The sequence below is a fragment of the Muntiacus reevesi genome, chromosome 1, assembly GCF_963930625.1.
Source record: "Muntiacus reevesi chromosome 1, mMunRee1.1, whole genome shotgun sequence".
Classification (NCBI taxonomy): Eukaryota; Metazoa; Chordata; class Mammalia; order Artiodactyla; family Cervidae; genus Muntiacus; species Muntiacus reevesi.
In genome coordinates, this window is record NC_089249.1 from 89,601,631 (window position 1) to 89,628,961 (window position 27,331).

Here is a 27,331-nt window from a genome sequence, read left to right on the forward strand (position 1 = left end):
CCCCCACCTGCTGTGTCCCTTTCAAAAGGCACACTCGCTCACTGGCCCAGAGGAGATCACTAATCCAATGCAGCCTTCCCCAGAAAGGAAAATGAACCCATGGCTACTTGGGGACACAGCCTGCCTGACCTTAAAGAAAAACTAAGACTAAAGCAGCTTCCATGGGCTGACTGCGTGGCCAAACAAGACTGGGCATGTGTTACTGATTGAGCTCCTATCACCCAAAGTCCTGCTTTGGTGAAAACCAAGTCAGACATTGTATTAAAAAGCAGAGACATCACTTTGCTGACAAAGGTCCACAGAATCAAAGCTATGTTTTTTCCAGTAGTCATGTATGGATGTGAGAGATGGATCATAAAGAAGAGCACCGAGGAACTGATATTTTTGAACTGTGGTGCTGGAGAAGATTCTTGAGAGTCCCTTGGACAGCAAGGAGATCAACCCAGTCAATTCTAAAGGGAATCAACCCTGAATATTCATTGGAAGGACTGATGCTGAAGCTGAAGCTCCAACACTTTGGCCACCTGATGCAAAGAGCTGACTCACTGGAATAGACTCTGATGCTGGGAAAGACTGGAGGCAGGAGGAGAAGGGGGCAACAGAGGATGAGATGATTGGATGGCATTGCTGACTCAGTGGACATGAGTTTGAGCAAACTCTGGGAGATAGTGAAGGACAGGGAAGTCTGGTGTGGAGCAGTCCATGGGGTCATAAAAAGTTGGACACAGCCTAGCAACTGAACAACAACAACAAAGAAGTCAGATTACCAGCACCATAGCCCCATCCAGACTGGCTCCTCACTTGTCAGTACTTCCAGGCTCTGGGGCTGAATCAGACAGTGGCTTCCCCTACACCACTACAGCACGTCCCCCAGGGCTCGGCACAACTGGTGTGCTGGGTACTGTGCTGAGAAAAATTCTGAACGGTTCTGGTAACAATTCCAACCAAACTTCAGCCCTCCGCTGTCCTGTATATCCCACAAAAATATAATATTTACGGCTTTGTACACAGGAAGATCTCCCTTCAGTAGAAAGTCAGGTCCTCAGGGGCCTCCTGTGATTACAGAGTGCTTGGACAGGGTAGTTCAGGAACGGTTTCATGGTGATTAACTAACTTGCTTCACTTCAATGTAGTTGTCACTCTGAATTACCACTTAATGGGTGAAGTGTGTAGCCGATAACAATCAGTAGTACAGGCGTAAGGAAGCAAGACATTAAAAAAAAATTAGCCCCTAAAGCAATTATTGCAGTGAATTTTTCGAATAGTTTTAACACTCTGTCTTTTGACCCCAGGGTATGGCTTGGGGAAAATATATTAATCTCCAGATAATAATCAGTCAATTTCGGTTCTTCAATATCCACAATGATATTAGAGATTCCAACCTCACTCTTTCTGGCGGCAAACATTAATTAGGCATGATAATTGTGTGTCTCCGTGATATTTGGCGCTTTCTGAACGAGTCAGAGCTCGGGGAATAATCTGAATACAGCAGACAGCAATTTGCTACATAAATTCACCCCAATGGCTATTAGCTCATTTTAAAGTAGTCAAGACTTCTAGATTAGAGGGGGGTTTTTTTGCATTAATACCAAGTTAATCACATCTACATAACCTTTTATTCACCCTTCCTCAAAACCCTCCATGAATAACTTCTGCAAAGCCTGACCTGAATGTAATAAGGGTAGGAGTCTTCAAGTGAGTGTTTTTAAGACAATCTCCTTAAACTCGAGTTCTGCAGACTCTGCCTTGATATTTATCTTCAAGTATTTTATATGAGAAGACAAAAAGACGTTATACTTGCTTTTTTACATTTTTATTTATTTCTTTATTTGGCTGAGTTAGGTATCAGTTGAGGCACATGGGATGTTTGATCTTTGTTGCAGCATACAGGATCTTTAGCTGCGGCATGTGGGGTCTAGTTCCCTGACCAGGGATTGAACTGCGGGGGACCCTGCATTGGAAGCCCAGAGTCTTAGCCATTGGACTTAGCCGCCATAGAAGTCCCTCTACTTGCTTTTTTAACTCTCATTTTATACCAAATAATTTCAGTATGTACTACATATTGTCTACAAACACAGACTGTATACCAAGGGTATTTACCAACTTACTGGCAAAGTTTGGGTGCTGCTTTTACTATTACCACTTTGGAGTTTGGGAAGAATAACTGAAAAACCAGAGTAGTAATCAAAACTAAAGTAACTCTAAAGAGGGGGACTAAGATCCCACATGCCAAGTGGCAGTCAAGAAAAAAAAGGAATTTTAAGTCTTTATGTGGAATGCTAGGCTGGGGTTGCACTCCACCACTGTAACTGTGGATGAACCTCGGAGTGAGTGCAGAGAGCAGCAGTTTCTAAAGGATACTGGCTGAAGAGTGGCCACCACCACCATCCCTCCTGGCACCGCTGCCCCCTGATCATCATCTCATCGTTCTGCCCCTGCTGCTGTTGCTCTGCTAACTCTCATCACGCTGGTAGAGGCAGCAACAAAACTGGACGCCACCCACACCACCTGCTCCTGTTCCAAAACTTGGACACCCCCCCCAACTAGGGCTCCAGGGCCCAAGGCAGAAGTGGAGCCTGTGAACCCACATGGGACTCACACGCTGAGTGCTGGAGGTGAGAGTGCATGGGGGACACTTTCTTTGACCCTCGAAATAAATGACTTCAGGTAAAATAGGAGATTCTGCACTAAAATACACAGCAGACATGCCCCATCTTGGTACTCCATGGACACATGCAAAGAGATGGGGTGACCCTGTGAACACCAGGGCAGAGGCGCCGAGTTCTGAGTATGCAGGTGAACGGCGGAGCGGCACGGGGGCTATTGCTCATTTTAGTTGATTCTTCGTGATTTTTTGTTAGATCAGGACACCTGTAAGTTTATTGGGGCTTGACAATTATGAAGGCTGAATGGAATCATTACTACTTCTGTAGTACTTGTGTGATTTGTTTGTGTGGGACCACTCGCCAGGCTCCTCATGAACTAGATACAAACATCCTGATAGCCACATCACTTTAGACAAGACCAGAGCACGACAGATTCCTAAGTGGGCTGACTCCCTGCCTCTGTCACATGCCACTGGAGAAAGACCACAGAAGTCAGTGGCCACACACCTCCACTCGCCACTGTGACACTAAGTCCTCCTGCTACTCTGAACCTGTGCACTCTTACATTTTTAATTTGCCAGCCACAATACAAACATTACAATTGTTTGCTCTCTCCCCTAGAATTTACTCTGTCAGAAGCAATTTCAAGCAGGCGACTGGCAGCTGGGGGAGATGAGAATCTACATTGCTTTCAGTCCAATACGTGTGCACCCACGGTCCCCCCACGCATCTTCTCTCTCACCGCCCCACACACCCACACTCCCACCTCTCCTCCCAGACACAGCCAAGCTCCTGCCCTGTTCACCACTGCTGCAGCACTGGCAGGGCTGGCTGGCGGCGGCGGCAGAGTGTTGGGCCCTGGACTCTGCTCCTCTTCAATGCAACAGCACAGCACCCAGCTCTTTTCAATATTGAAATGTCAACTGAGATGCCATTCAAAACAAAAGCCTTCTGTTTTGTAAGAAAAAAAAAAAAAAAGGAGTCTGAAGACCACTGGTACAATGGGAAGAATATGGGCTGGCTCACTGAGTCCCATATCAGTGGCTTATTAAAAAGCGCTAATTTAAAAAACTCTTCATGTCAGTTGTTGAATGCACAGCGTGGGGCTGCTGGCAGGAGTAAGCAGGCAGCACACGGGAAGGCTCCTGGGGGAGAGCCTCTCCCAGGATCCGCCGGGAAGCAGTCGGGGTCATCTGCCTCTTGACTCCCCTCTACCGACTAAACCTTGTAAGACTCGTCATCTCACGCCCTGCAAAGCATGAACAGTCTTGCTGCAGCTGAGGAGCCTGTGGGGAGCGTGGACTTCTGTCTCACTGTGCAGTCAGAGGTGCCACCTGTGGTCTCCATCAGCAAGCGGGCAGGCCACAGCCACCCTTGAAAGCATCACAAACTCACACAGGCTAGGACCATAGGTTGAGCATCTGAGATGCTCTCGGAGAATTCATCCTAAACCATGACCCCACTGTCTCCACAGAACATCCCCTGGGAATCACACGGAGCGGTATATTGGTATCAACAAGCTGCGCAGCTGCCTAGATCTCCTGCCCCCCCCCCCCAATAGTTCTGGACCACCAGGTGGAGACTGAAGGTGACTTTCTGCACAGGGGATATTTGTGCCTTGAGACACATTTCTGAGGTGGAGAACTGTTCTGAGCTTCTGACAGCTTGGCAATAGCATGGGAACAAATATATGCCTCTATACCATGGGGGAAAGTACTGTGTATCTATAAATCTACAATGATATATGTATAATCAGGATGCATAACGGTATATGCAAGTATGTACATCTCAGTGTAGTTACATAGGTGGGAATGGGAAAGAGGACAGGTGAGTAACCAGGGAGAGGGAGAGAGGGCAGGGAAGAAAGAGTGAAAAAGGGGAAGACACATGGAGATACACACAGAGACATCAGAGAAAGAGACTGAAAGTCAAGTTTGAGACAGCCAGTGAGACAGAGACGCAGACAGACGCAGAGATGAAGAAATGGTATAAATACAGAGAGACAGAAACTGAGATGGGAAAGGCGGGGATAGAGACCCAGAGAGACAAAATGACAGAGACAGAGGGATAGAGGACACAGGAGAAAGAAAAGGAGAAGGGAAGGAAGGAAAGCAGGAAGCAGACAGAGTTACAGTGTGACAAAGACAGATGGCAGGAGAGGTGGGGACTCACAGACACAAGCAGTGACAAGAAGAGGAGGGACCTGAGGCTACCATCACCGGAAGGTGAGGTAAAGCGCCATCTCAGTCAGCTCTTGATCTCCTCTTTCTCCAAGCTGCTCTAAAGACCTTCGGCACTTGCTAGGGAAGATATTTAATTCCATTTCTCCTGCATCTACCAACTCTCTATTTTGGGAATAGCAGCCCTCTGGGGTCCCTTCCCTTCTTATTCAGTCTCTAGTCAAGCTGTGCTATAGGCGGGCTTCCCAAGAGCCAAGGTGCCAGCCACAGGAGACCAGCTGTTGACCAAGTGCCCACTGCTGCTGTCTCAGAGGACAGATCTAACAGTACTCTCCCCTTCTTTGTATCAAGGCTTCCTCTGGCATCAGGCATGCAGTGGTTGCTCAATGACATTTGCTAAGAATGGTGTCCCTCAAGTGATATCTAAAAGGGCTCCTAATTACAGATTTCCTAAGTATTAATTTTATTCAATCCCACTGAAATTTATTGTGTGTCTACGATGCTGAAGCATGGCGTCACTGTGTTATCTAATTCACTTTAAAGTATTATGCACATCCAGTGGGACGTTACGCATCAATATTACTTAGGTCAAGACTTCGCCCTGGTACCACAAACATTCTCATCAAGGTTGCATTGTCCAGTGGTGGTCAGCTGGCCTTCTCTTCAGAAAGCCCATTCTCCATTATTGTCTCTATCAACAAAGGGTGCTTTGCTTATTCTTGATTAAAATAGTGGCCTGCTGACTAGCAATGATGAATATAAAAAATGGGCCATCCCTAGTGAAATTAGACAGTCAAGATACACAGATGAGCTCAACATATTTGAAAGATACTCACACCTTCCATAAATTTTTCAGATAACCCAGTATGTTTTGTACTCTATAGAGGAGATGCCCTAGGTTAAAACCCCTGCTTGGTCTTGAGTCAATATGAACTCTGGGAAGTTCTCTGTGTTTGAAGCTGTGGGAAGGTAGGTATCTGTACTCTGACTATAGAAAATGGGGGTTTGCCTGTAGTGACCTGCCATGTAAGCAATGTACAGAACACCTATAAAACCAGAGTTTAGACTTCTAAAGCCTGAAAGAAAGATTATTTTGAACTTCTCTGAGAATAAGAATTGAGTTAATAAGTTAATAAGTTCATTTATACTTGTGGTGGAATCTGGTCTGAAATCTACTTTCACTATAATGTGGTTAATGGATTTGTTGGAGAGCAGACTTATGGCTTTGACCCATTTCAAAATCCTATGGGGGCAATAAACAGAACCAGAGCTTTTTAGAGAAATGCCTAGTCCCACAGTTAGAGTAGGAAGATGCAAGATAAACCCAGACTATCTTGTTATGCCAAAAAATTTTAAAGTGCTCATAAAAGAAAAAAAGGTGGGCATATCAAAAGGACACAGAATTTTCAGCTTCAGGAAGATGGAGTAAACATACAGTGATATCGTGATTTATAGGAAAAATATGTATTTGGTCATTCAGATGACCAATTCAGGTGTATTTGTCACATATATTCGGTCTTCATTCACAGTTCCTGGTTCACAGCTCCAACCCCTTGGAATTCCTGGGCTTAGGATAAAAGCAATGGAGTAATTGTCTCTTGTCCTTCATTCCCGAAAAATGCTTCAGGGAAAGTGACATTTGGGTCCCACCCTGGAGGAGGAAATGGCAACCCACTCCAGTATTCTTGCCTTGGAAATCCCATGGACAGAGGAACCTGGCAGGCTACAGTCCATCGGGTCGCAAAGAGTCGGACAGGACTAAGTGACTAATACACACATAAGGGTGGAGGCTGGTTACTGAGAGAACAAACCCTGTGGTTAAAGGGTTAGATCTTTTAGTCTCAACCCCTATCCCTCCTCCTAAACTCCAGGGAGAGGAGAGGGGATGAAATTTAAATTAATCACCAATAGCCAATGATTTAATTGGTCACGGTAACAAAGCCTCCAAAAATCCAAAGTAAACTAAAAGATACAATGAATGGGTTCAACAGCAGACTAGAGGAATAGAGGAGATAGAAGAAAGAATCAGTAAACTTGAAAACAGAACAATAGGAAACACCCAATGAAAACAAAACAGACTGAAAAAAACAAACAAAAATTCAGGGATCTCTGGGGCTAAAACAAAAGAACTAATATTTCTGTCACTGGAGTTCTAGAAGAAAAGGAGAAAGAAGGAAATATTAAAAAAAAAAAAAAGAAAGAAAGAAAAAGTACATGAATAAATAACAGCAGAAAACGTTCCAAGCTGTCAAGAGATAAAAATCTGAAGATCCAAGAAACTCAGTAAATCCTAAGTAAGGTAAGTATGAAGAAATCAATGTCAGGAAACATCACAGTCTAACTTTTAAATACTAAAGCCCCCAAAATAAAAAACCTTAAAGTATCAAGAGATACTTGCCAACAAAGGTCCATCTGGTCAAGGCTATGGTTTTTCCAGGAGTTATGTACGGATGTGAGAGTTGGACTATAAAGAAAGCTGAGCGCCAAAGAATTGATGCTTTTGAACTGCGGTGTTGGAGAAGACTCTTGAGAGTCCCTTGGACTGCAAGGAGATCCAACCAGTCCTTCCTAAAGGAGATCAGTTCTGGGTGTTCATTGGAAGGACTGATGCTGAAGCTAAAACTCCAATACTTTGGCCACCTGATGGGAAGAGCTGACTCATTGGAAAAGACCCTGATGCTGGGAAAGATTGAGGGCAGGAGGAGAAGGGGTCGACAGAGGATGAGATGGTTGGATGGCATCAGCGACTCAATGGACATGAGTTTGTGTAAATGGCTGGGAGTTGGTGATAGACAGGGAGGCCTGGCGTACTGTGGTCCATGGGGTTGCAAAGAGCCGGACACGACTGAACAACTGAACTGAACTGAATACAGGAGGGAAAAAATATAATTCAAATAATACCATATTTTTCATCACAAACCATAAAGGCTAGAAGGAAGTGGAACAGGAAATTTTAAATGCCAAAGAAAAAGATTCTAAACCAAGAGTTTTCTAATCAGTGAAAATAAGAGATGAAGAAGAAATCAAGACTGTCTTGAATAAGAGTAAAATGGAAACATTTACAGTAACATACATAAAATAGATAGCCAGTAGGAATTTGTTATATGACTCAGGGAACTCAAACCAGGGCTCTGTGACAACATAGAAGGGTAGGACTGGGTGGGAATGGGAAGGAGGTTCAAAGGTGGCGGCGGGGGGTGGGGGGGGTACAGATGTATACCTAGGGCTGACTCATGTTGATATACGGCAGAAACCAACACAATATTGTAAACCAATTATTCTTCAATTAAAAATAATAAATTTTTTTAAAAAGATAGTATTGGATAAAGAAAAACTAAAAAAAAAAAAAAAATCTGTCACCATCAGAACTACACTAAAACAATGGCTAATGGAAATTTTCTAAAAAGAAAAAAAAAAAGACAGAAAAGAAGGGATTCTGAAACATCAGGAAGAAAGAAAAACGTAATAAAAAATGGGGATAAATATAATAGACTTTTCTTCTCATCTTGAGTTTTCTAAATTATGTTTAATGGTTGAAGCAAAAATTATAAACTGTAATATGGTTCTAAAAATATATAGAAAAATATTTAAGACAATTATAAACGGGAGGGAAAAGGGATATAAGATGAGGTAAAGTTTCTGTTTGTTACTCATACTGGTGACTTGACATTAGTAGAATGTGATAAGTTTTTTATACACACATACACACACACACACAATGTAATGCAAACAGCAATCACTAAAATAGCTAGCCAAAGAGATACAGTCAAAAAAACTATAGATAAGTCGCCAGAATTCTAAAAAATGTTCAAGTAATCTACCAGAAGGCAGGAAAAATAAAAGAGAAAAATAAACAAAAACTCAGAGAACAAAATAATAATAAAGTGAAAGAGGTAAGCCCTAACATACAAAGAATTGCGTTAAATGTAAATTATTTAAATACACAAATAAAGACAGAGATTGACAACCTGGATTTTAAAACTTGATCCAGTTATATGCTATCTATAAGAAACTAATTTTATATATCATGATATAGGCAAACTGAAAGTAAAAGGAGGAAAAAATATATATCATACTAAAACTAATCAAAGAAAGCAGGAGTGGCTATAATAATATCAAATAAACCACATTTCAGAATAAGAAAATGATCAGGGGAATTATAAAATAATAAAAAGGTCAATCGTTCAGGTCAGGATTCAAGAAGACATAGCAATCATAAATCCACATACATACAACAAACAACAGAACTATAAAATATATGAAGCAAAAACTGAGAATAGTAAAAGAACTCAGCACATCCATAATTATAATTGAAGACATAAACACTCCTCTCTTGACAGTTTATAGAAAAACAGAACAGAAAATCAGCAGGGATACATAAGACTCAACAATACCATCAACCAACAGGATCTCAATAATATTCATAAAGTACTCCACCCCAAAGCAGCAGAATATACATTTGGTTCATGTGCCAATGGAACATACACCTGAGAGAGACCAAATCCCAGGCTATAAAAGAAACCTCAACAAATTTAAAAGAACTGAAATTATCCAGAGAGTGCCCTTTGACTATAAAGGAATCAAACTAGAAATAAAAAAAAGAAAGCTAACAAAAAAATCTCCAAACATTTAGGAAACTAAAGAGCATACTTCTAAATAATCATTGGGTCAAAGAAGAAATCTCAAGAAGAAAAAAAAACAAAACAACACATTGATCTAAATAAAAATGAAAATACAATACCAAAATTTGTGGGGCATAGCTAAAGCAGTCCTGAGAGGGAAATTTCCATTACTAATTGCCTATATTTGCAAAGAGGAAGACTCTCATCGATAGACTACCACCTTTAGAACCGAAAAAAGAGAAACTCAAAGCAAACAAGAGAACATACATTAATAAAAGTGAAAACGGAAAAAAATAATCAATAAAACAAAATGTTGGTTCTTTAAAAAGATCAATCAAATTGACAAAATCCTATCATGACAAGTAATTAAGAAAGGAGAGAAATCACCAGTACTGATATTTTGTTACCAATACTATAACAAAAGAGGATATCATTTCAGACTCTGCAGACATCAAAAGGATAATAAAGTAATACAATGAACAACTCTATACACATAAATTTGAAAACTTAGATGAAATGGATCAATTCTCTGAAAATCACAGACTGCCCCAACTCACAATACAATGTAGATCATTTAATTAGTCTTACATCTTTTGAGAAAACTGAATTCGTAATTTTAAAACTCCCCAAAAAGAAAACTAAATACCCAGATAATTTCACTGAAGAATTCTTCCGAATGCTTTAAGGACTACCACGATTTCTACACACTCACTTCCAGAAAAGAAAAAAGGAGAGAATGTGTTTCAATTCATTTTATGAAGCTTGTATTATCCTGATAGCAACACCAGACAAAGTATAAAACAAGAGAAAGCTAGAGACCAATATCCCTAATGAATACAGAAGCAAAAATCCTTAACAAATTACTAGCAGTTAAAATTCAGCAATACACAAAAAGAAGTACCTACCACGCAGAGATGTAAGGCTGGTTCAGTATTTGAAAATCAAACAGTGCAACCCACCACGTTACAAGGTGAAGAAGGAAAACCACATGATCACCACAACTTATTTAGAATGTTACAAAGTGGTATATTTGACAAAATTCAATACATGTTCATGATAAAAACTAATATAATATTGGAATGAAGGGGTTTCAACATAATAAAAAATATCTACAAACATGAACAGCTAACATTAAACTTAATGGTAAAAGGCTGCAGCCTCCCTGAAAGACTGGGAACAATGCACGGATGCCATATATCCAACAGAGTGCTAGAAGTTCTGGCGGAGCGATAAAGCAACAAAACAAAACACAAGAGCCATGCCGCCTGCAAAGGGAAAAATAAAACTGTCCTTATTTTTTATAAAATTATCTAGAAATTTCCAAAGAATCTTCAAAATATTCCTAGAATTAATGAGTTCATAACTACATAGATTAAACATGCAAAAATCAACTGTATTTCTACAAACCAGCAATGAACATACTAACACCAAAATTTAATATACAGTACCACTTGTCGCTCAACAACAAAAACAACAAAAAAAGAAGCATTTAGGATAAATCTAACAAAACATGTACAGGACTTAAAAGCTAAAGTCTACGAAACACTGAAATCAAAGAATCCCTAAATAATACATACAGTGTTCACGTATTGGAAGATGTAACAGAGTAAAGATGCCTTTTCTCCTCAAACTGATATACAGGTTTAATGCAGCTCCTATCAAAATTGCAAGATTTTCTGCAGATACAGAAAAAAAGTTATCCTACAATTTACATGGAAAGCAAAGGAACTAAAATAGCTAAAGCAATCTTGAAAAAGAATAAAGTGAGAGAAACCAATCTATCTGCATAAAAGACTTACCATATAACTAAAGTAATATAACTAAACCTAGATGAGTCTGCAGAGAAGTAAGCTGAGTGAAAAACAGCCAATCCTAAAAGGCCACATGCATGATTGCATTTTTATAATATTCTTGAAATGGGGACATTAAAGTATAGGAGAATAGATCAGTGGTTACCAGGGAAACTGGATAGCGTTTGGGAGAGTGGAAAGTGGGGATGTCTATATATAAATACACATGGCAACAGACTCTTGTGGTGACAGACATGTTCTGTGTCTTAGCCATATCAACATCATTATCCTGGTTGTGATATTGTATTATGATTTTAAAAGATGCTACCATTGGGAAAAACTGGGTAAAGCATTCATGGAATTTCTCCGTATTATTTACTGCAACTTCATGTAAATCTACAATTATCTCAAAACAAAAATTGTAATTACTAAAGAGCCAACTCAAAGAGGTTCCTACTGGTAAACTGGGAATAATTTGAGCACCAAAATAACTGAAGGCTATAATAAATTATAAATAGTTGAAAAGACTCCATGGGATTGCCAAGAGTTAGACATGACTGAGTGACTATCACTTTCTCTTTCTTTCAGGAAGCCGTTAGTATATACTAATGATAGAGAGAGAGAGAAATGGAGACAGGCAAGCAGTCAGATGGACAAGGAAGAAGAGAATGGCTCTTATTTACAGTAGAATCCAAAAAGATGAAAAACAAGAAACAAACCCAAGCTCCTAGACACAGAGAAGAGACTGGTGGTTGCCAGAGGTGGGAGGTGAGGGGCCACATGAAATAATAGAAGGGGTCAAAAGGTATACGCTTCTGATTATAAAATAAATAGGTCACGATGATGTTACATATAGCATGGTGATCACAGTTAACACCCTACTGCGCATTTGAAAGTTCCAAAGAGAATAGATCTTAAAAGTTCTCATCACAAGAAAAAAAATTTTTTCTGTAACCATGTATGGTGAGGAATGTTAACTAGATTTATGGTGATCTCACAATGATAGAAATAGTGAATCATTATGTTGTACACTTGAAACTAATATAATGTTAAATGTCAACTGTACCTCAATTTAAAAAAAACAAGTGGCAAAGATGGAAGAAGCACTAGAGTTAAGAATTTATCATTTTGTAACCATCACAGTCTAGCTTGGTTTATGAAGGTCGATCAACGGAGGCTAAATTGGATGGAGGGGGTTCTGATACACAATAGTAAATTAGCGTAATCTTAGTGACTCAACTCCCCATAGATTGCTTACTTCTTGAAATTAAAAACAAAACAAAACAAAAAAAACAGTAACTGTACAGGGGAGAAATCAGGTAATATCTGGCATGGATGGTCAAACTTAACATCACCCCAAAAGGGCAGATGAATATTGTGTATCTCTATACGTGATCCCCTGTGGACACAACATTACTTATGTGTTTTTCTAACTGTGGATGCATACCCTGAATGAGGAATCATCAGACAGTTTGAAAATGAAGAACACTCTAACTATTTAAAAGGAAGGTATCATGCATTCTTCAAAAGTATCAATATCATAAAACTGAAAGAAGGGCTGAAGATAAAAAGATACTAAACAGCTATGACAACTAAATGTAGTATGTGATCCTAAACTGAATTCAGTGGAAGAGGGGAAAACTAGTACTATCAAGGATATTACTGGGTCAAGTGGGAAAACTGGGTATGGATAGCAGATTTGATAAAACATCAGCGTTTAGATAGTAGATTTGATAAAACATCAGCGTCTATGTTAAACTTCTTGAAGTTGATAAGTGTATTATGGCTTTGAAAGAGAATGTCTTTATTTTTAGGAAATACACACTGAAGTTGTTGTTGTTTAATTGCTAAGTTGTATCTGCTATCCGACTCCTTTATGACCCCAGGGACTGAAGCCCACCAGGCTCCTCTGTCCAAGGGATTTTCCAGGCAAGAATACTGGAGGGGGCTGTCACTTCCCTCTCCAGGGATTGAACCTGTGTCTCCTGCACTGGCTGGCAGATTCTTCACCACTGAGCCACCTGGGAAGCCCACATACTGAAGCATTTGGTTGTAAAAAAACACCAATGCATGCAGCTTTCAAGTAGCTTTTAAAAATTAAGAAAAGCAGATAGCACCAATGAGGTAAAATTAGTGCTATCAACACCAACTAACAACAGAGGAAACTAAAGGATATAAGAGTAGTCTTTAAACTATTCTTGCAATTTCTGTCATTTTGAAATTATTTCCAAATAAAATAATTTTAAAGTCCTTCAGCTTTTGTTAACCAATCAAAAAGAAGTAAGATGTGGATACTAATTTAGATTGGATCAGTCAGTTTAGTCACTCAGTCGTGTCTGGCTCTTTGCGATCCCATGGACCACAGCACACCAGGCTTCCCTGTCCATCACCAACTCCCGGAGCTTGCTCAAACCCATGTCCATAGAATCAGTGATGCCATCCAACCATCTTATCCTCTGTCATCCCCCTCTCCTCCCACCTTCAATCCTGCCCAGCATCAGGGTCTTTTCAAATGAGTCAGCTCTTCGCATCAGGTGGCCGAAGTATTGGAGTTTCAGCTTCAGTATCAGTCCTTCCAATGAATATTCAGGACTGATTTCCTTTACGATGGACTGGTTGGATCTCCTTGCAGTCCAAGGGACTCTCAAGAGTCTGCTTCAACACCACAATTCAAAAGCATCAGTTCTTCAGCACTCAGCTTTCTTTACAGTCCAACTCTCACATCCATACATGACTACTGGAAAAACCATAGCTTTGACTAGCTGGATCTTTATTGGCAAAGTAATGTCTCTGCTTTTTAATATGCTGTCTAGGTTGGTCATAACTTTTCTTCCAAGGAGAAAGCGTCTTTTAATTTCATGGCTGCAGTCACCATATGCAGTGATTTAGATTGGATAGGCCCCTAGAAAGCACAATATTAAGAGCATAGGCTTCTGGGTTAAGACAAATTTGGGTTGAAATCCTAGCTCTGCCCTTGCTAGCTGACCTCAAGATGTCTCAATTTCTTCACCTATAAAATGGGAGAAATAATGCTTACTTCATAAACTGAGAGTTAAATGAAACAAGGGCTGTAAAATGTTACAATGCCTGGCCCACTGTTGTCACTGCACAAGGCTACTTGCTATTGTTATAGGTGAGTAGTGGTGATATGCATGGTGATGGCAGTCATTGCTGTGGTGGCGAGTAAGCCATGGAGACACAAAGGTGATCAAAATAAGGCTTCTGAGCTCAAAGGACTTAAAAATATAGAGTTGAACCATAAACTAGTTGTCACATAAGTGCAAACAAAATGTTACTGGAGCAGAAACAAAAATGCATTTACTTCTGGGCAGTTGGTCAGAAAAGACTTACCAGGGAAGGTGATGGCATGTGAGCAGGAGAGGATAAGTCAAGATGTCACCGGGCAGAGGAGTGCATGAATGGTGGGGTTGTGCTAATCGAGGTAAGAGGTACAGTCTGAGAGCTTGGGGCATGTGTGACAAGCAAGGGAGGCGGAGGGAAATACAGAATGCGGCCGGAAAGTATACTCAGCACCAAGCTGGGGAGGTTAAAGGCCCTGAATGCAACATATAAGGTTTCACTGTGTGTGGTGGGAGAATCACTGGAGGTTTTTGGGTAAGGGGTGCTGGACTGCTGTCATGAACACCCCACTGGGCCAGAGTGTCAGCAGGCAAATGGATAGCTTGTGGGGACCAGGCAAAGGACACTGAGGATTTCAACATTTTAACAACCAGCTGTGCAGGCCTCTTATTGCAGAGTTTCTCTGCACCAAAATGTGGGCTCAGTCGCTCAGGTGTGTCTGACTCTTCGCGCCTCATGGACTGTAGCCCACCAGGCTCCTCTGTCCATGGGGATTCTCCAGGCAAGAATGCTAGAGGGGGCTGTCATTTCCTTCTCCATATCTCTTGCATCTCCTGCATTGGCTGGGTGATTCTTTACCACTTAGTGCCACCAGGGAAGCCCTCACCAAACTATGTAGACTCAGGTTATTTACCTCAGGCTGGCCCAGATGGCGCTTTTGTTACCAGAACCTCCTGGCTACCAAAATCCCCTTGAAGGTAAGGCTTCCTGCCCACACTGGGTGGTACCATATCTATTTGATGTTGTACAGTCAAGGAGCCCCAGGTGTTCCACACACAGGACTGCACTTAAACATGAACTGCTGATGTTAAAGGTGAATCATTACACTTCTCTCTTTGTTGATTTTTGTTGATATAAGAAAAAGACATGAAAGTTTCAATTCACTTTTTTTTAAAGGACACGCTAGTCAAAATGGGGTTCTTCTAGAGTTCATGAGTGTGTATTCAGTCACTTCAGTCATATCCGACTCTTGGTGACCCTATGGACTGTAGCCTGCCAGGCTCCTCTGTCCATGGGGATTCTCCAGGCAAGCATACCGGGGTGGGCTGCCATGCCCTCCTCCAGGAAATCAAACCCACATCTCTTATGTCTCCTGCATTGGCAAGTGGGTTCTTCACCACCAGCGAGTGCCACCTGGGAGGCCCCTTCTGTTCATGTCTTATTTAATCTAACTAGTTTGGTTAGGACTCACGCTTCCCCCATTTGTAGTAAGAAGGAAGAAGAAAGTGTTTTTAAAGGATGTTCTTTAACTCTCCAATTCACTAGAAAGCGATTTGAAGATGGGCTAAAATTTAAATCAACCAGACCACACAGTGGCTCCTGGTGGACCATTCAGTGGTCACAAGGGCCTGTTCCCACCTCCTGCAGTTACCTCGGAGGCGATGGAAGTAAAGCTGCTACTGAAGTGCACGTGCTTGTGCATCTCGCTGCCGTTGGCCGTCAGGAGCCAGGCCCCAAGGGCCTGGTCTTCACCAGCCGACTGGTTGCTGTGACTCCGGTTGGGCAGGAGCTCCGCCAGGTCCCAGTGGTACGACGGTGTGGCCCCGACCAGCGCAATGAGGATGGCTTCCGTGGCCACGTAGAGCTGAAAGAGGAAACACACAGAACCATCTAGGCTGAGAATGCAATTAGCAAGCTTACAAACCTGGAATGAGCAGTCTTGCTTCTGTGTCTATAGGAGTTGCAGAAACGAGACACTTTAGAAAGAAAGGAGAAAATGGAAGGAAGCTTCCTGATCTACTACAAATGGAACCGCCAGCTATCCCATCTGTAAAGCACCCTGTACTTCCTCCAAGGGTTTTTTTCTGCATTTGAGATACATCAGATGCAAGGACACAGCATAGAATGGTTCCACACTCACAGGGAGGAGGGGAGGAGGGATATTACCTGCTCTGACTTAGACTAACATTCTAGTTATTTTCTCCTCAACACCACACATTAGTTCAGAGAAGCAGCTAAACAAGATTCATGATCTAAACAAGAAAACATGTTGTGGCATAGTTAATGTTCCCAAAAACAGTATATGTGTGTACATATATATAAATCAACAAGACCACACAGTGGCTCCAGGCGGATCGTATATATATACATGAGAGAGTTAACTCAGGTAGGCTGATAAGAAGTCCAAGTCTGAGGCCCCTTTAAGGAGGACGCAAACATTCTTTTGCCTTAGACAAGTAGGCCTCATGGGCAGCAGTATCTTTTGTTCAAGGAGATGCCTTTTTTTGGGCTTTGGATGTACGCTATGAGAAGGTCTGGGCAAAATTTTCACAGCCTTGAGGTACTTTTTTCCTATTCTCAGCAGCTACCAGAAAAGTACAGAAGGCTCCGCTTAAACTAGTGAGGCAGGTCCTCTCCTGCCCACTTCCAGGGCCTCTTACTGGAATCTTTCTCTATCCCTGTTACTTTAATCTGCACAAAGCTCTGAGTTATTGAGACTGCCTTTGGTTCCGGCGTTAAATCTTCTCCTTGGGAGACCATGAATCCGGCAGCACTGATCACCATTCACCATAAGCCATTGTCTGTGTGTGTGTGTATACACATACACACACATGGGGGAGAAGGACACATGCTCCATTAAAGCAGGGAAGCATTATATGCACTTGAGTAGGTACTAAAGTATCCTATACAGCTTACAAGATGTAAACAACTCAAAATCCTAGGTACTCACCCAGGCTTTTAGCTGTAATTGTTGCTTAATCTAAACATAGCTTCCCTCTAAAGAAAAAATATTTCATTCCTTCAATCAATGATTATTTATTGAGCATATATGAGATTTGTCACTGAATGTTTTGGGCTTTATGGCTATTCACAAAGCCATATTGGGTCTGTAAACTGTTGAGCCCTGTGCAACATTTTTATGCTATAGATCCATTTTATTTTTTCCATTTAACAACTTTTTATTTTATATTGGAGCATAACTGATTAACAGTGTTGTAATAGTTTCAGGTGGACAGGGATGAGACTCAGTCATACATATTCATCTATCCATTATCCCCCAAACGTCCCCCTATCCAGGAGACCACATAACATGGAGCAGAGTTCCTGTGCTACACAGTAGGACCTTGTTAGTTACACATTTTAAATATTGCAGCATGTACATGTCCATCCCAAACTCCCTAACTGTTCCTTCCCTCAGTCCTTCCCCCTGGCAACCATAAGTTCATTCTCTATGAGTCTCTTTCTGTTTTGTAAATAAGCTCATTTGTACCATTTCTTTTCAAATTCTGCATATAAGGATTGTCTTATATTTCTCCTTCTCTACCTGACTTACTATAGATCCATTTTATATTACTCTCGTGATGATTGTTTCAAGTTTAAATTTTATTAAGAAAATACAGGAAGCCTGTTCCATTGTGAAACAATCTTATTCTAGTAGAATACTACTAGAATAAGTAGTAATTATCACTATTTAAAAAAAGTTTAAGCTAAAAAATTATTGCTATTAACTTAGAACTTAAAGTCTTAAAATACCTTTAAACAGATTAAATGTTTAAAAAACAAAAGCGTGTGATTTCTGTATAGCACACAGTAACACCTAACTGGATGGATGAGTTGACCGAGGCATAAAAAGGTGGAGAGACTTGCTCACAGATTTATCTCCACTGCTAGGGAACTCCCAGCTCGTTCCACACCATTCTGGAGGGGCATATTCAGTTGTTAAGTGGATAAGCTGAAGCACCAAAGGCAGAGTAATTTATCACAAGCAGATGATGGAATTACTGTCAAGGAAAGAGAAAAGAAGTCATGACATTGTGTGTGCCATAACAGAAAGCTAAAACCCAAGATGTGATTTTTTCCCCTGCCTGCCAAGGCTGCGAGGATGCAAGCAGTCCCACCTTATTGTGAGTCCAATGACTGTGGGCCTCTGGAGATGCACAAAGGTCAGTCTGTGTGTGCCATTTACTGTAAAATGCAGAGGAAAACACGTTTCTAGACTTATGTTGCTTCTTGGCCTCTATTTGCATATTACTAAGGAAGTTTTCAGAGCAGGAGGCAATCAGCTTACAAAAATGAAAACCTTAATAATTGCAAGAACAGACAGATTACGCATTTAGCAGCAGCTATAATTACAAAGCCACTTGCACCCGTTTTAGTAACTGCCCTTTCTGATTACAACCTGCTGAAACTTAATTCATGGGTAAAGAAATAAGAAAAATACAGCAAAGGGAACTCAGGAGATGAGGCAAAACACATGTTCTGGTAATGCACAGCCTCCAATCCAGCAAAGCTAACTAATGGTATTTTCTCTCTAAATATGCTCTTTTCTGCTTTGATTTGTACCACTGACTTTTCCTGGAAAGCAGTTTCTCCTGCTGTCAATGTCTGAATCTTTCCCCACCTCTGAGATGTAACTCAGATACCCCTCCTCCACCCCACCTCCTACCACCTTCCCTCCAATCCCCTAGAAGCCTTCTCCTGCTTCCACTCACCCTGAAAACTCGATCGAGACCTTTCTTAGAACCCATATCATTTTCTTCACTGCACTATATATTTATGTATTTGCTTGCTTTAGTTTTTTCTATTGAAATACACTCTCTGAGGGCAGGATCTACATCAGATTCACCTTCAGGCTCCTGAAGCAAGAAACTAAGGGCCCAAATAGATGATATCACACATTCAACAAGTCAATGGATGAATGAATGACCAGAATGGGAACACTAATAAGAGCAGCAAGCACTTCTCTAACTATATAACAGGCACCGTTCTAAGTGCTTGTTGAAAATATATTAATGCATCTTATTTTTATCCAGATTATTCTAGGATAAGTAATGTTCCAGGTAAAGGAGGAAATCCTCCAAAGGGTCCTCTAATCTGAGGCATATTTCACTGTGGAGGCTATCATTCCTGGAAGAAACTACAATGTGTAGAAAAGAGTTAAAAAACAAAAGAGGTAGAGCAGATATGTAACAGGGATATAACACAGGGAGCAGTAAAACCTGGTTAATTGGTATTATCTGTATCATTCTTGCCATTCTGCAGGTTGATGAAATCCTTCCTCCTTTCTCACTTTCTCTGCCCTCCTTCTACCACTCCACCATGTTTTCATCACCCGCACACGCACACACACACCCACCTCAGGGAACACACAGGGCCATGGCTTTGTGTCCCCAGAGGGTCAGGAACACGCAGCTCTTCCTTCGGTGCCACTTCCTCCACCCCACCTCCTACCACCTTGTCTTCGCTCCAGTTCCTCCAGAAGCCCCCTCCTGCTTCTGCTCACCCGCTAAAGATCCATCTAGACCCTTCTTAGAACCCATATCATTTGCTTCACTGCACTATGCTTATGTATAACACGGTACCAGCCTTTCTGTCTTTGACCTGGCTTTGCTGAAGGTAAAAGAGTCCAAGTAGCCTGGCAGCTATGACACTGCATGATGCAGGCTAACTATGAAAGGTGATACAAGGATTAGGTAAAAGTGGAGATGCCTAAACTCTGCATGTAGATTACTGTTAGGTCCTCTACACCAGAGCCACAGACATGGGACACATGGTCCTAGGAAGGCAAAGATGGTTTAGCCCTTAGCTATTCAGAGGGATGTGCCACCTACACAAGAACACAGAGTGGTTTTCCTTGGTTTGCCTTCTTCAGCTGTGACAGTGTCCCAGAGCTCTCATCCTGCTTCTTCCCCAGAGGACAAACACTCTCCTGTCTTCCCTCTGCTGTGACACGGTGCACGTTCACCATATAGCCTTGTCTAGAGAGTCACAGCCATCTACATATGGGCCTTAAGCCATGATGAAAAACCACCATCCACTCTCCTTCGGAGTGGGACTAACAACATCTCAAATAAATCATTATCCTCACTAGTGCTACCTCCAGGGAAGGAAAACAAGTGCCACAGATGGCGGGATTGTTGTTTCCCTCTCAGTATAATTGTAATTAGAAAAGTGACTAAGATGCACTGGGGGATTGAAATTTTAAAAGTTTCAGAAAGTGAACGTTTTAGAAGTAATTTTATACTAACAGCATTATAAGCTTTTATCACGCTAAGGAAACAAAAAATGTCTCCCATAAATTATCTCATCACAATATCTTGTGATGTGATGTCATGGTAAATGTGATGTTTATGTTGTAAGTAGGAAAGATGAGCCACAGGACGATTATGTAACACACTAATGGGAAAACCAGGATGAGACTGGGAGCCACCCAACTTTGAGGCCAGAACTTTTTTCAGAGAAAAAGCTGGGAGAGGGGAAACAAAGGTGACTTCATGGTGGTCATCACTGTTAATATTTTATGCACTTAGTACTCAGTTATCTAATTGACTCCACCAAAAGCATTATACGAGCATGACCACATCACGAAGGCAGCATTAAATGCCCATGACCCAGCACAAAGTAGGTGTTCAATAAACATCTGTGGGGTGGCTTACTGATAATACTTTTTTTGGTTACACCACACAGCTTTGTGAGATCTTAGTTCCACAACCAAGGATCAAAACAGTACCCCCTGCACTGGAAGCAGAGAGTCATAAACAATGGACCACCAGGGAATTTCCTGATACTATTTTTTAAAATGTTTTATTTGTTTTATTTTTCGGCAGCACTGGGTCTTCATCGCTGCATGAGTGCTTCTCATTACGGCGGCTTCTCTTGCTGCAGAGTGTGGGCTCTAGAGCGCGGGCTCAGGAGTCGTGGGGCACCGGTTTAGCTGCCCTGAGGAATATGGGGTCCTCCCAGGCCAGGGGTGGAACCTGTGTCCCCTACAACGGCAGGCAGATTCTTAACCACTACACCACTAGGGAAGTCCCACTGACACTATTTTTTGTGTTTCAAAATTTTAATTATGCTCTAAATAACTGGTGTCGCTAAGTCCCATTTCTTCCCCAACTCTTATCTACATAATGCCACCAGATTGGTCTCCTCGACACAGTCCTCATGAAACTCTTCTGGTTAAATCATATTAATGGATAAATAATAGATGTCCTAGCATCCAGATCTCCACCACTTTGCACAATGGCTATCTTATCCACATTCGAGCTTTCTGAACTAGCCTGTTGAATTCCCCAAACAGGACTTTTCAGGGTGTGCTGTGAAAAGTATACGGAATCTGTACGCCTGAGTCTGAACTGCAGCTCTCGTAAATTTCCAGCAAATCAAAACCTTTCTAAACTTCATGTTTCCTTCTGGTAAGACTGGACACTGGCAGTACATCTTTATCTAACTCATTCATATCTAGCTAGCCCATTCTGAAGGTCAAAGGGGATATTTCTTTAGCCAACAATGTACAGTAAATCATATAGCTCCATCGAAATAGCACCTATCAGAGCCTCCCAAACTCTACCTTGCAGAGACTGATTCTGTAGGCCAGGAAAGGACCTGAGATTCTGTTTTTCTAACAAGCTCTGGTGACGTCAGTGTGGATGGCTTGGGCCACACCTTGTGTAAGTGGTCTAGGGGTCTAGGGTATGCCCTCTTCTATACTTTCTCCAATGCCATGTCTTCCCACCTGTAATGACCTTCCTGCTTCTCTCTAAACCCAACCTTCAAAGTTTAGCTTGAGCTCAGTCCTCCTTCTGAAGTTTCAACAAATCACTCTGGACCACACTGATGTCTTTTAATTAATTTATTTTTTAATTGAAGGATAATTGCTTTATAGAATTGTGTTGTTTTCTGCCAAACATCAACAAGAATTAGCCACAGGTATACATATGCCCCCTTATTTTTTTAATGTCTAAAGCATTCAATGGCTCTATTAGTTACTGGGAAAATATTATTTTGCATCATTATTTAAAAACGGTATAGATAGAGTTACATTTCCCTTTGCTAATGATTGATCATCTTCTGAAGAAAAGAAACCCTGACTTGTACTTCTATATCCTTTTAAGAAAACCAACACACTACTGTGTGTGTAACAGTCTAAGATATATTTTGTTAATGAAATCCTTGCATAATGTGGCATAGAAAATGACAGTGGGTTAAAAACCAGTAATTCTGGGACCAGCCACTAATTAAGATTTTGGACACATATTTGATATGCATCTGCTTCACTCTCAATCTCCCAAATTAAATGGAAATGCCACCTGACCATCTCCCTTCTGCTACTTTAGTTTACTTTTTAAAAAAATGTTAGTGAGCACCAATACTTCAAAACACAGTGTACCATGAGCCTTGGGTGATCACAATGATGAATAAGAAACAGTTGTTTTCTTCTGAGCACATACATTCAGGTGAGGACAACAAACATGCCCAAAAGTATAAATACAAGGCACATCTAGCAAATGCTCTATTAGCTAGAGTAGAAATGAAATTAATGAGAGCACAAAGAAAGCAGATGTGAGTTCTAACTCAGGGAATAAGAGAAAGGTTGCAAATGTGACATCTGAGCTAGGCAGGGAAAGACTGGGAGGGGTTTAGTCAAAACAAAAATCAAGGAAGAAGGATTCCCTGGTGGCTCAGTGGTAGAGAATCCACCTGCCAACGCAGGAGACACAGGTTCTATCCTTGATCCCGGAAGATCCGACATGCCTCAGAGCAGCTGAGACCAAGGGCCACAGCTCCTGAGCCCGTGCTCCAGAGCCTGGGAGCGACAACTCATAAGCCCACGTGCGGAAACTGGAGAAGGGCCCGAGCAGCAGTGAGGACCCAGCACAGCCAAGATGAAAAATAAAATTACTTTTTAGAAATCAGGGAAAGAATCCTTAAGCCAAAGAAGAAGTCCAATCAGAGCCAGGAAAATAAAGAACATATTCTTAGTGTTCTTTGAAGAAGTAGTACAGGGCAGGCTCAGCTTTTGCCTAACTCCAGTCATCTGACGAACCTCAGCTGCAAGAGTGCTACCTGACCATTTCTGTTTTTTATTATTTACTTAAGGGTCTGCTTTTAAATTGACTCTAATTTTTTAATTTAAGTAAACTCACAGAGAAACAAAATTGCATATCAATACAAATATAACCATCCAGACATTAACTATAAACACCCTGTTACAATGTAAGTGTTAGCTAGTATATTTTTATTTAAGGTAGGACACAAGGGATATTTGGGGGCAAGTGTTGGCAGGGAGGGGTGAAGGCAAAGGAGCAGCCATTGGTTTTCATGCTCAGAAGGTTGGGGCCAGTGCTTTTGTGCCTCACATCCACTGTCACGTCTTTGTTTGCCTCATCTGGACCTGCTTCTGATCTATACTCCCCTGGACCCTCCTTCAGCTGCTCTGATTCCTGGGCCAGACGTGTGTTTCGTTCCATGATAGCATTTGCTTCATCAAGGTTGCAGGCCGTGAGAATGACACTGATTCCAATCAATTCTGATGGGCTCCAGGCTGCCTTCCCCGCAGACTTCAAGCTCCAGCTTCAAACGCAGAGACAACAGCCTTACAGAGACTGCCAAATCAGCTCCCACAATGGTATACGGTCAAATCCTGAGAACGAATTATTCACTGATACATATGTAATCGTATACATATATACAACACAGACACACGCATATATACCAACATATATCCCTATTTAGGAGTTCTGTTTCCTGTTTCTCTGGTTGAACTATGACCAGCACAACCTTAGACAAACATGGCAAAATACAGGCATTTACTAAACCTGAAAGTACGTATACGTGTGTTCGTGATATTATTCTCTGTATTCCATTTGAAATGTTTCATAATTTTTAATTTTTTTTAAAAAAAAAATGAGTAATAGAAGAGTTCCCAGGTTGCCTAGTGGCTAAGATCCTAAGCTTTCACTGCTGTGGCCTGGGTTCAATACCTGATGGGAATCTGAGATCCTGCAAGCCACATGGCATAGCCAAAAAAAGAAAATGAATAATAAATGCAATAAAAAGAGAATAATGCTCTACAATCCTAACTAGGTAATGTTTTTATACAAAGTCTGAAGGTTTCTTAATTCTGGTTCAGTCCCTTTGTTAAAAGAGGTATTTGCTAATGTTTTGAGAAGTGCTAGCACTTTATTCTTAAATAAACAAAAAAGGATTCAAAAGGGAGTTACCCTCTTATTTTATGCGTTAATGCTATTTAATAATATTTCCATATACCACCTAAATCTACCATGCAGTCCATTCCTTGGGATGTCAGAGAAGGCAGAAAGCTGGAAGATCAGAAATAAAGGATACAGCGGTTGCCAGGGCTTAGGAAGGAGAAATAGGCAGAGCACAAAGGATTTTTAAGGCAGTAGAAAGACTAAATATGATACTATAATAGTAGATACATGTCATTATAAATTTGTCCAAGCTCATAGAATGTACATCACCAAGAGGGAAACCTAAAGTAAACTGGAGACACTGGGTGAGGATGTATCAGTTTAGTTTCAGCAGTTGTAACAAATGTACCACTCTGATGGGGGATGCTGATAATGGAAAAGGCTGTGTATGTTCAGGTCTTCCCTTGTGGCTGAGACTGTAAGGAATCCGCCCGCAGTGCAGGAGACCTGAGTTCAATCCCTGGGTTGGGAAGACCCCTAGAGAAGGGAATGGCTATGGCAACCCACTCCAGTATTCTTGCCTGGAGATATAGGGGAAACCTTTGTACCTTCTGCTCAACTTTGCTGTGAACCTAACACTTCTCTAAAAAATAAAGTCTACATAATTCTTTGCTAAAAAAAATAACTGATGTAGAGTAATATAGAATCAAGAACAGAAGTGAGAGGATATCCCTGAAAAGAAGGCAGAGGTATGTTTTCCTCTTGGACACTGTGGAGAAACATAGACAAGAATAAAAAATTAATTCTGAAGTTAAAGGAAAGGATGCTTAGGAAGTTTACACCCGTAACCTCCATCTCATCCATCAAGCTGAGACAAAGAACATCTGGGGGAAATGAGAGGAACCAAATCATCAGAAATTTGGGCTTAAAAAGAGTGGTAAAACTGACTGGAAGAAGTGAAGGCCTGAGTCAAAGGATGACCCAAAAGTCATGAGTTCCAGAACACTGAAAAAGGAAACCAACCAATCTACATTTACAACAAAAGAGAACTGAATAAGCAAATTATGACATGGCCACACATTGGGACACCATGCTGAAGCCATTAAAAAATACGGGGTTGCTCATCTGTGAGTGCAGCAAGATATTCACAACATTATCGAGAGATGAAATCAGGTCCAGATAAAAATTTTTGCACAAAAGACAAATGTACATGTTTTTATAATACAAAGTCGGGGAGCTCATCTATATGCCAAAGGGTAAGCATATTTTACTTCTGGGTGGCAGAAGTTCTGGTAATTTTTTTCCTACATTTTCTCTTTTTTCTACAGCCACTATATACTATTTGTTGAGCACCATACAATTCCCATTAGTGCAGACGTTAGTTTCCGCTTAAGTGTTTGGTCAAGGAAATGAGAAAGGAGATTTCTGAGCTGTGTGTGTCTTTGGATTTGATGGCTCCTTCTTCTAAGGCTGGAGATGGAAATGGCAATCCACTCCGGTATTCTTGCCTGGAGAGTCCCATGGACGGAGGAGCCTGGCAGGCTACAGTCCACGGGGTCGCAAAGAGTCGGACACAACTAAGCTACTTCACTTCACTTCACTTCTTCTAAGGCAGCCTCTAGCTGTGGGGATGAATCAAGCCAGTACTCTGACAATCCCAAAGTCAACACTAACACAAAGCCAACTAATTGATGGGCACAGGACAATTTTAAGAGATTCTGACCTTGCAAAACAAATGAATTAAACTTTCATGATCCAGCCATTTCCAAGAGCACAAGGAAAGCTGAGGGTCAACGGCATGAGTTGACTCAGCCACCCCTCAGCAGTGTCACAGCCTTCAAGTCTAGTGTTTATACTGTCATATTCACATTGCCTGGCTTCATATTTTAAATGACTTTTCTGTGCTGTCTTAGAGTGTACCTTCTCTCAGGGCGTCTATCAATCAGCTGCAAGCAGCCCTGGCCAGCAAGCTGCTGGGGGCTTGGGTGCTACAATGATGTCAGTTGCTTCCCAAGGCGCATCCTAGCTCTTGAGATGCTCCAGGCTCTAAGGAGTTCCCTTGGGAAGTTCCCCTGGGGAAGGGATAGCTACCCACTCCAGTATTCTTGGGCTTCCCTTGTGTCTCAGCTGGTAAAGAATCCGCCTGCAATGCAGGAGACCTGGTTTCGATCCCTGGATTGGGAAGGTACCCTGGAGAAAGGAAAGGTTGCCCACTCCAGTATTCTGGTCTGGAGAATTCCATGGACTTTATAGTCCATGGGGTAGCAAAGAGTGGACACAGTTGAGTGATTTTCACTTTCACACCTTCTGGAGGCCTCCTGGTATCTCCATATCCTCCCCAAATGGAAACAAGAGGGTCTGATAATCGGCAGCTTCCTCTGCTTTACACCAGGGGGCAGTGTCTGTCTGTAGACAAGTTTTTCTGAGCTCATACTGGGGACAAGAGTAACCACGGTCTCCTTGACCTACCGTCACCCATTCACCTAAGCTGATGGAAGGAACACCAGGCAAAGTTCCCTAGATTATCATCCAAGCTCTCAGCCATTGTCTCAAGGCAGACAGAACTAAATTCGAGGGTAAGTGTGGCATAAACTGACTCAGACTAGCAGAGATCTCTGGTAGATGGTCCCATGTCTTAGGAGTCCTGACAAAAGCTCTAATGCCACAGGTTCTCATCATGGCTGAACACCAGGACATGGTGAGAATTCCTTGGGGCCTGAGGGAGGATCTTAGTGATTGCAGTCCAGTAAGGTCTTCACTGAGGTTTATGACGTGGACTGTATCACTCACTTATGATTGAGAGGTTAGAACCATAAGCTATCCACCTCAGTGACACCTCATGGAAAGGCAGTCTTCCTATGAGTCTCCTGGGGAGAAGGGACATAAAGTTAAATACTAGCA

The 27,331-nt window shown here is 41.5% G+C and overlaps 1 protein-coding gene across 7 annotated transcripts in view; it reads right to left on the bottom strand.

The window, feature by feature from the left end:
• The window catches only part of SLC22A15 (solute carrier family 22 member 15), a 102,688-nt gene that overhangs the window by 69,467 nt on the left and 5,890 nt on the right, over nucleotides 1–27,331 (bottom strand). For all 7 annotated transcript variants that reach the window (XR_010659114.1, XR_010659111.1, XR_010659110.1 and 4 more), the window contains exon 2: nucleotides 15,931–16,143. Coding sequence is in view for 3 of the 7 variants with exons in the window: in XM_065906316.1 (XP_065762388.1) it covers nucleotides 15,931–16,143 (213 nt within the window). In the remaining 4 variants the exon portion in view is untranslated. The remainder of the gene's footprint in view (nucleotides 1–15,930; nucleotides 16,144–27,331) is intronic.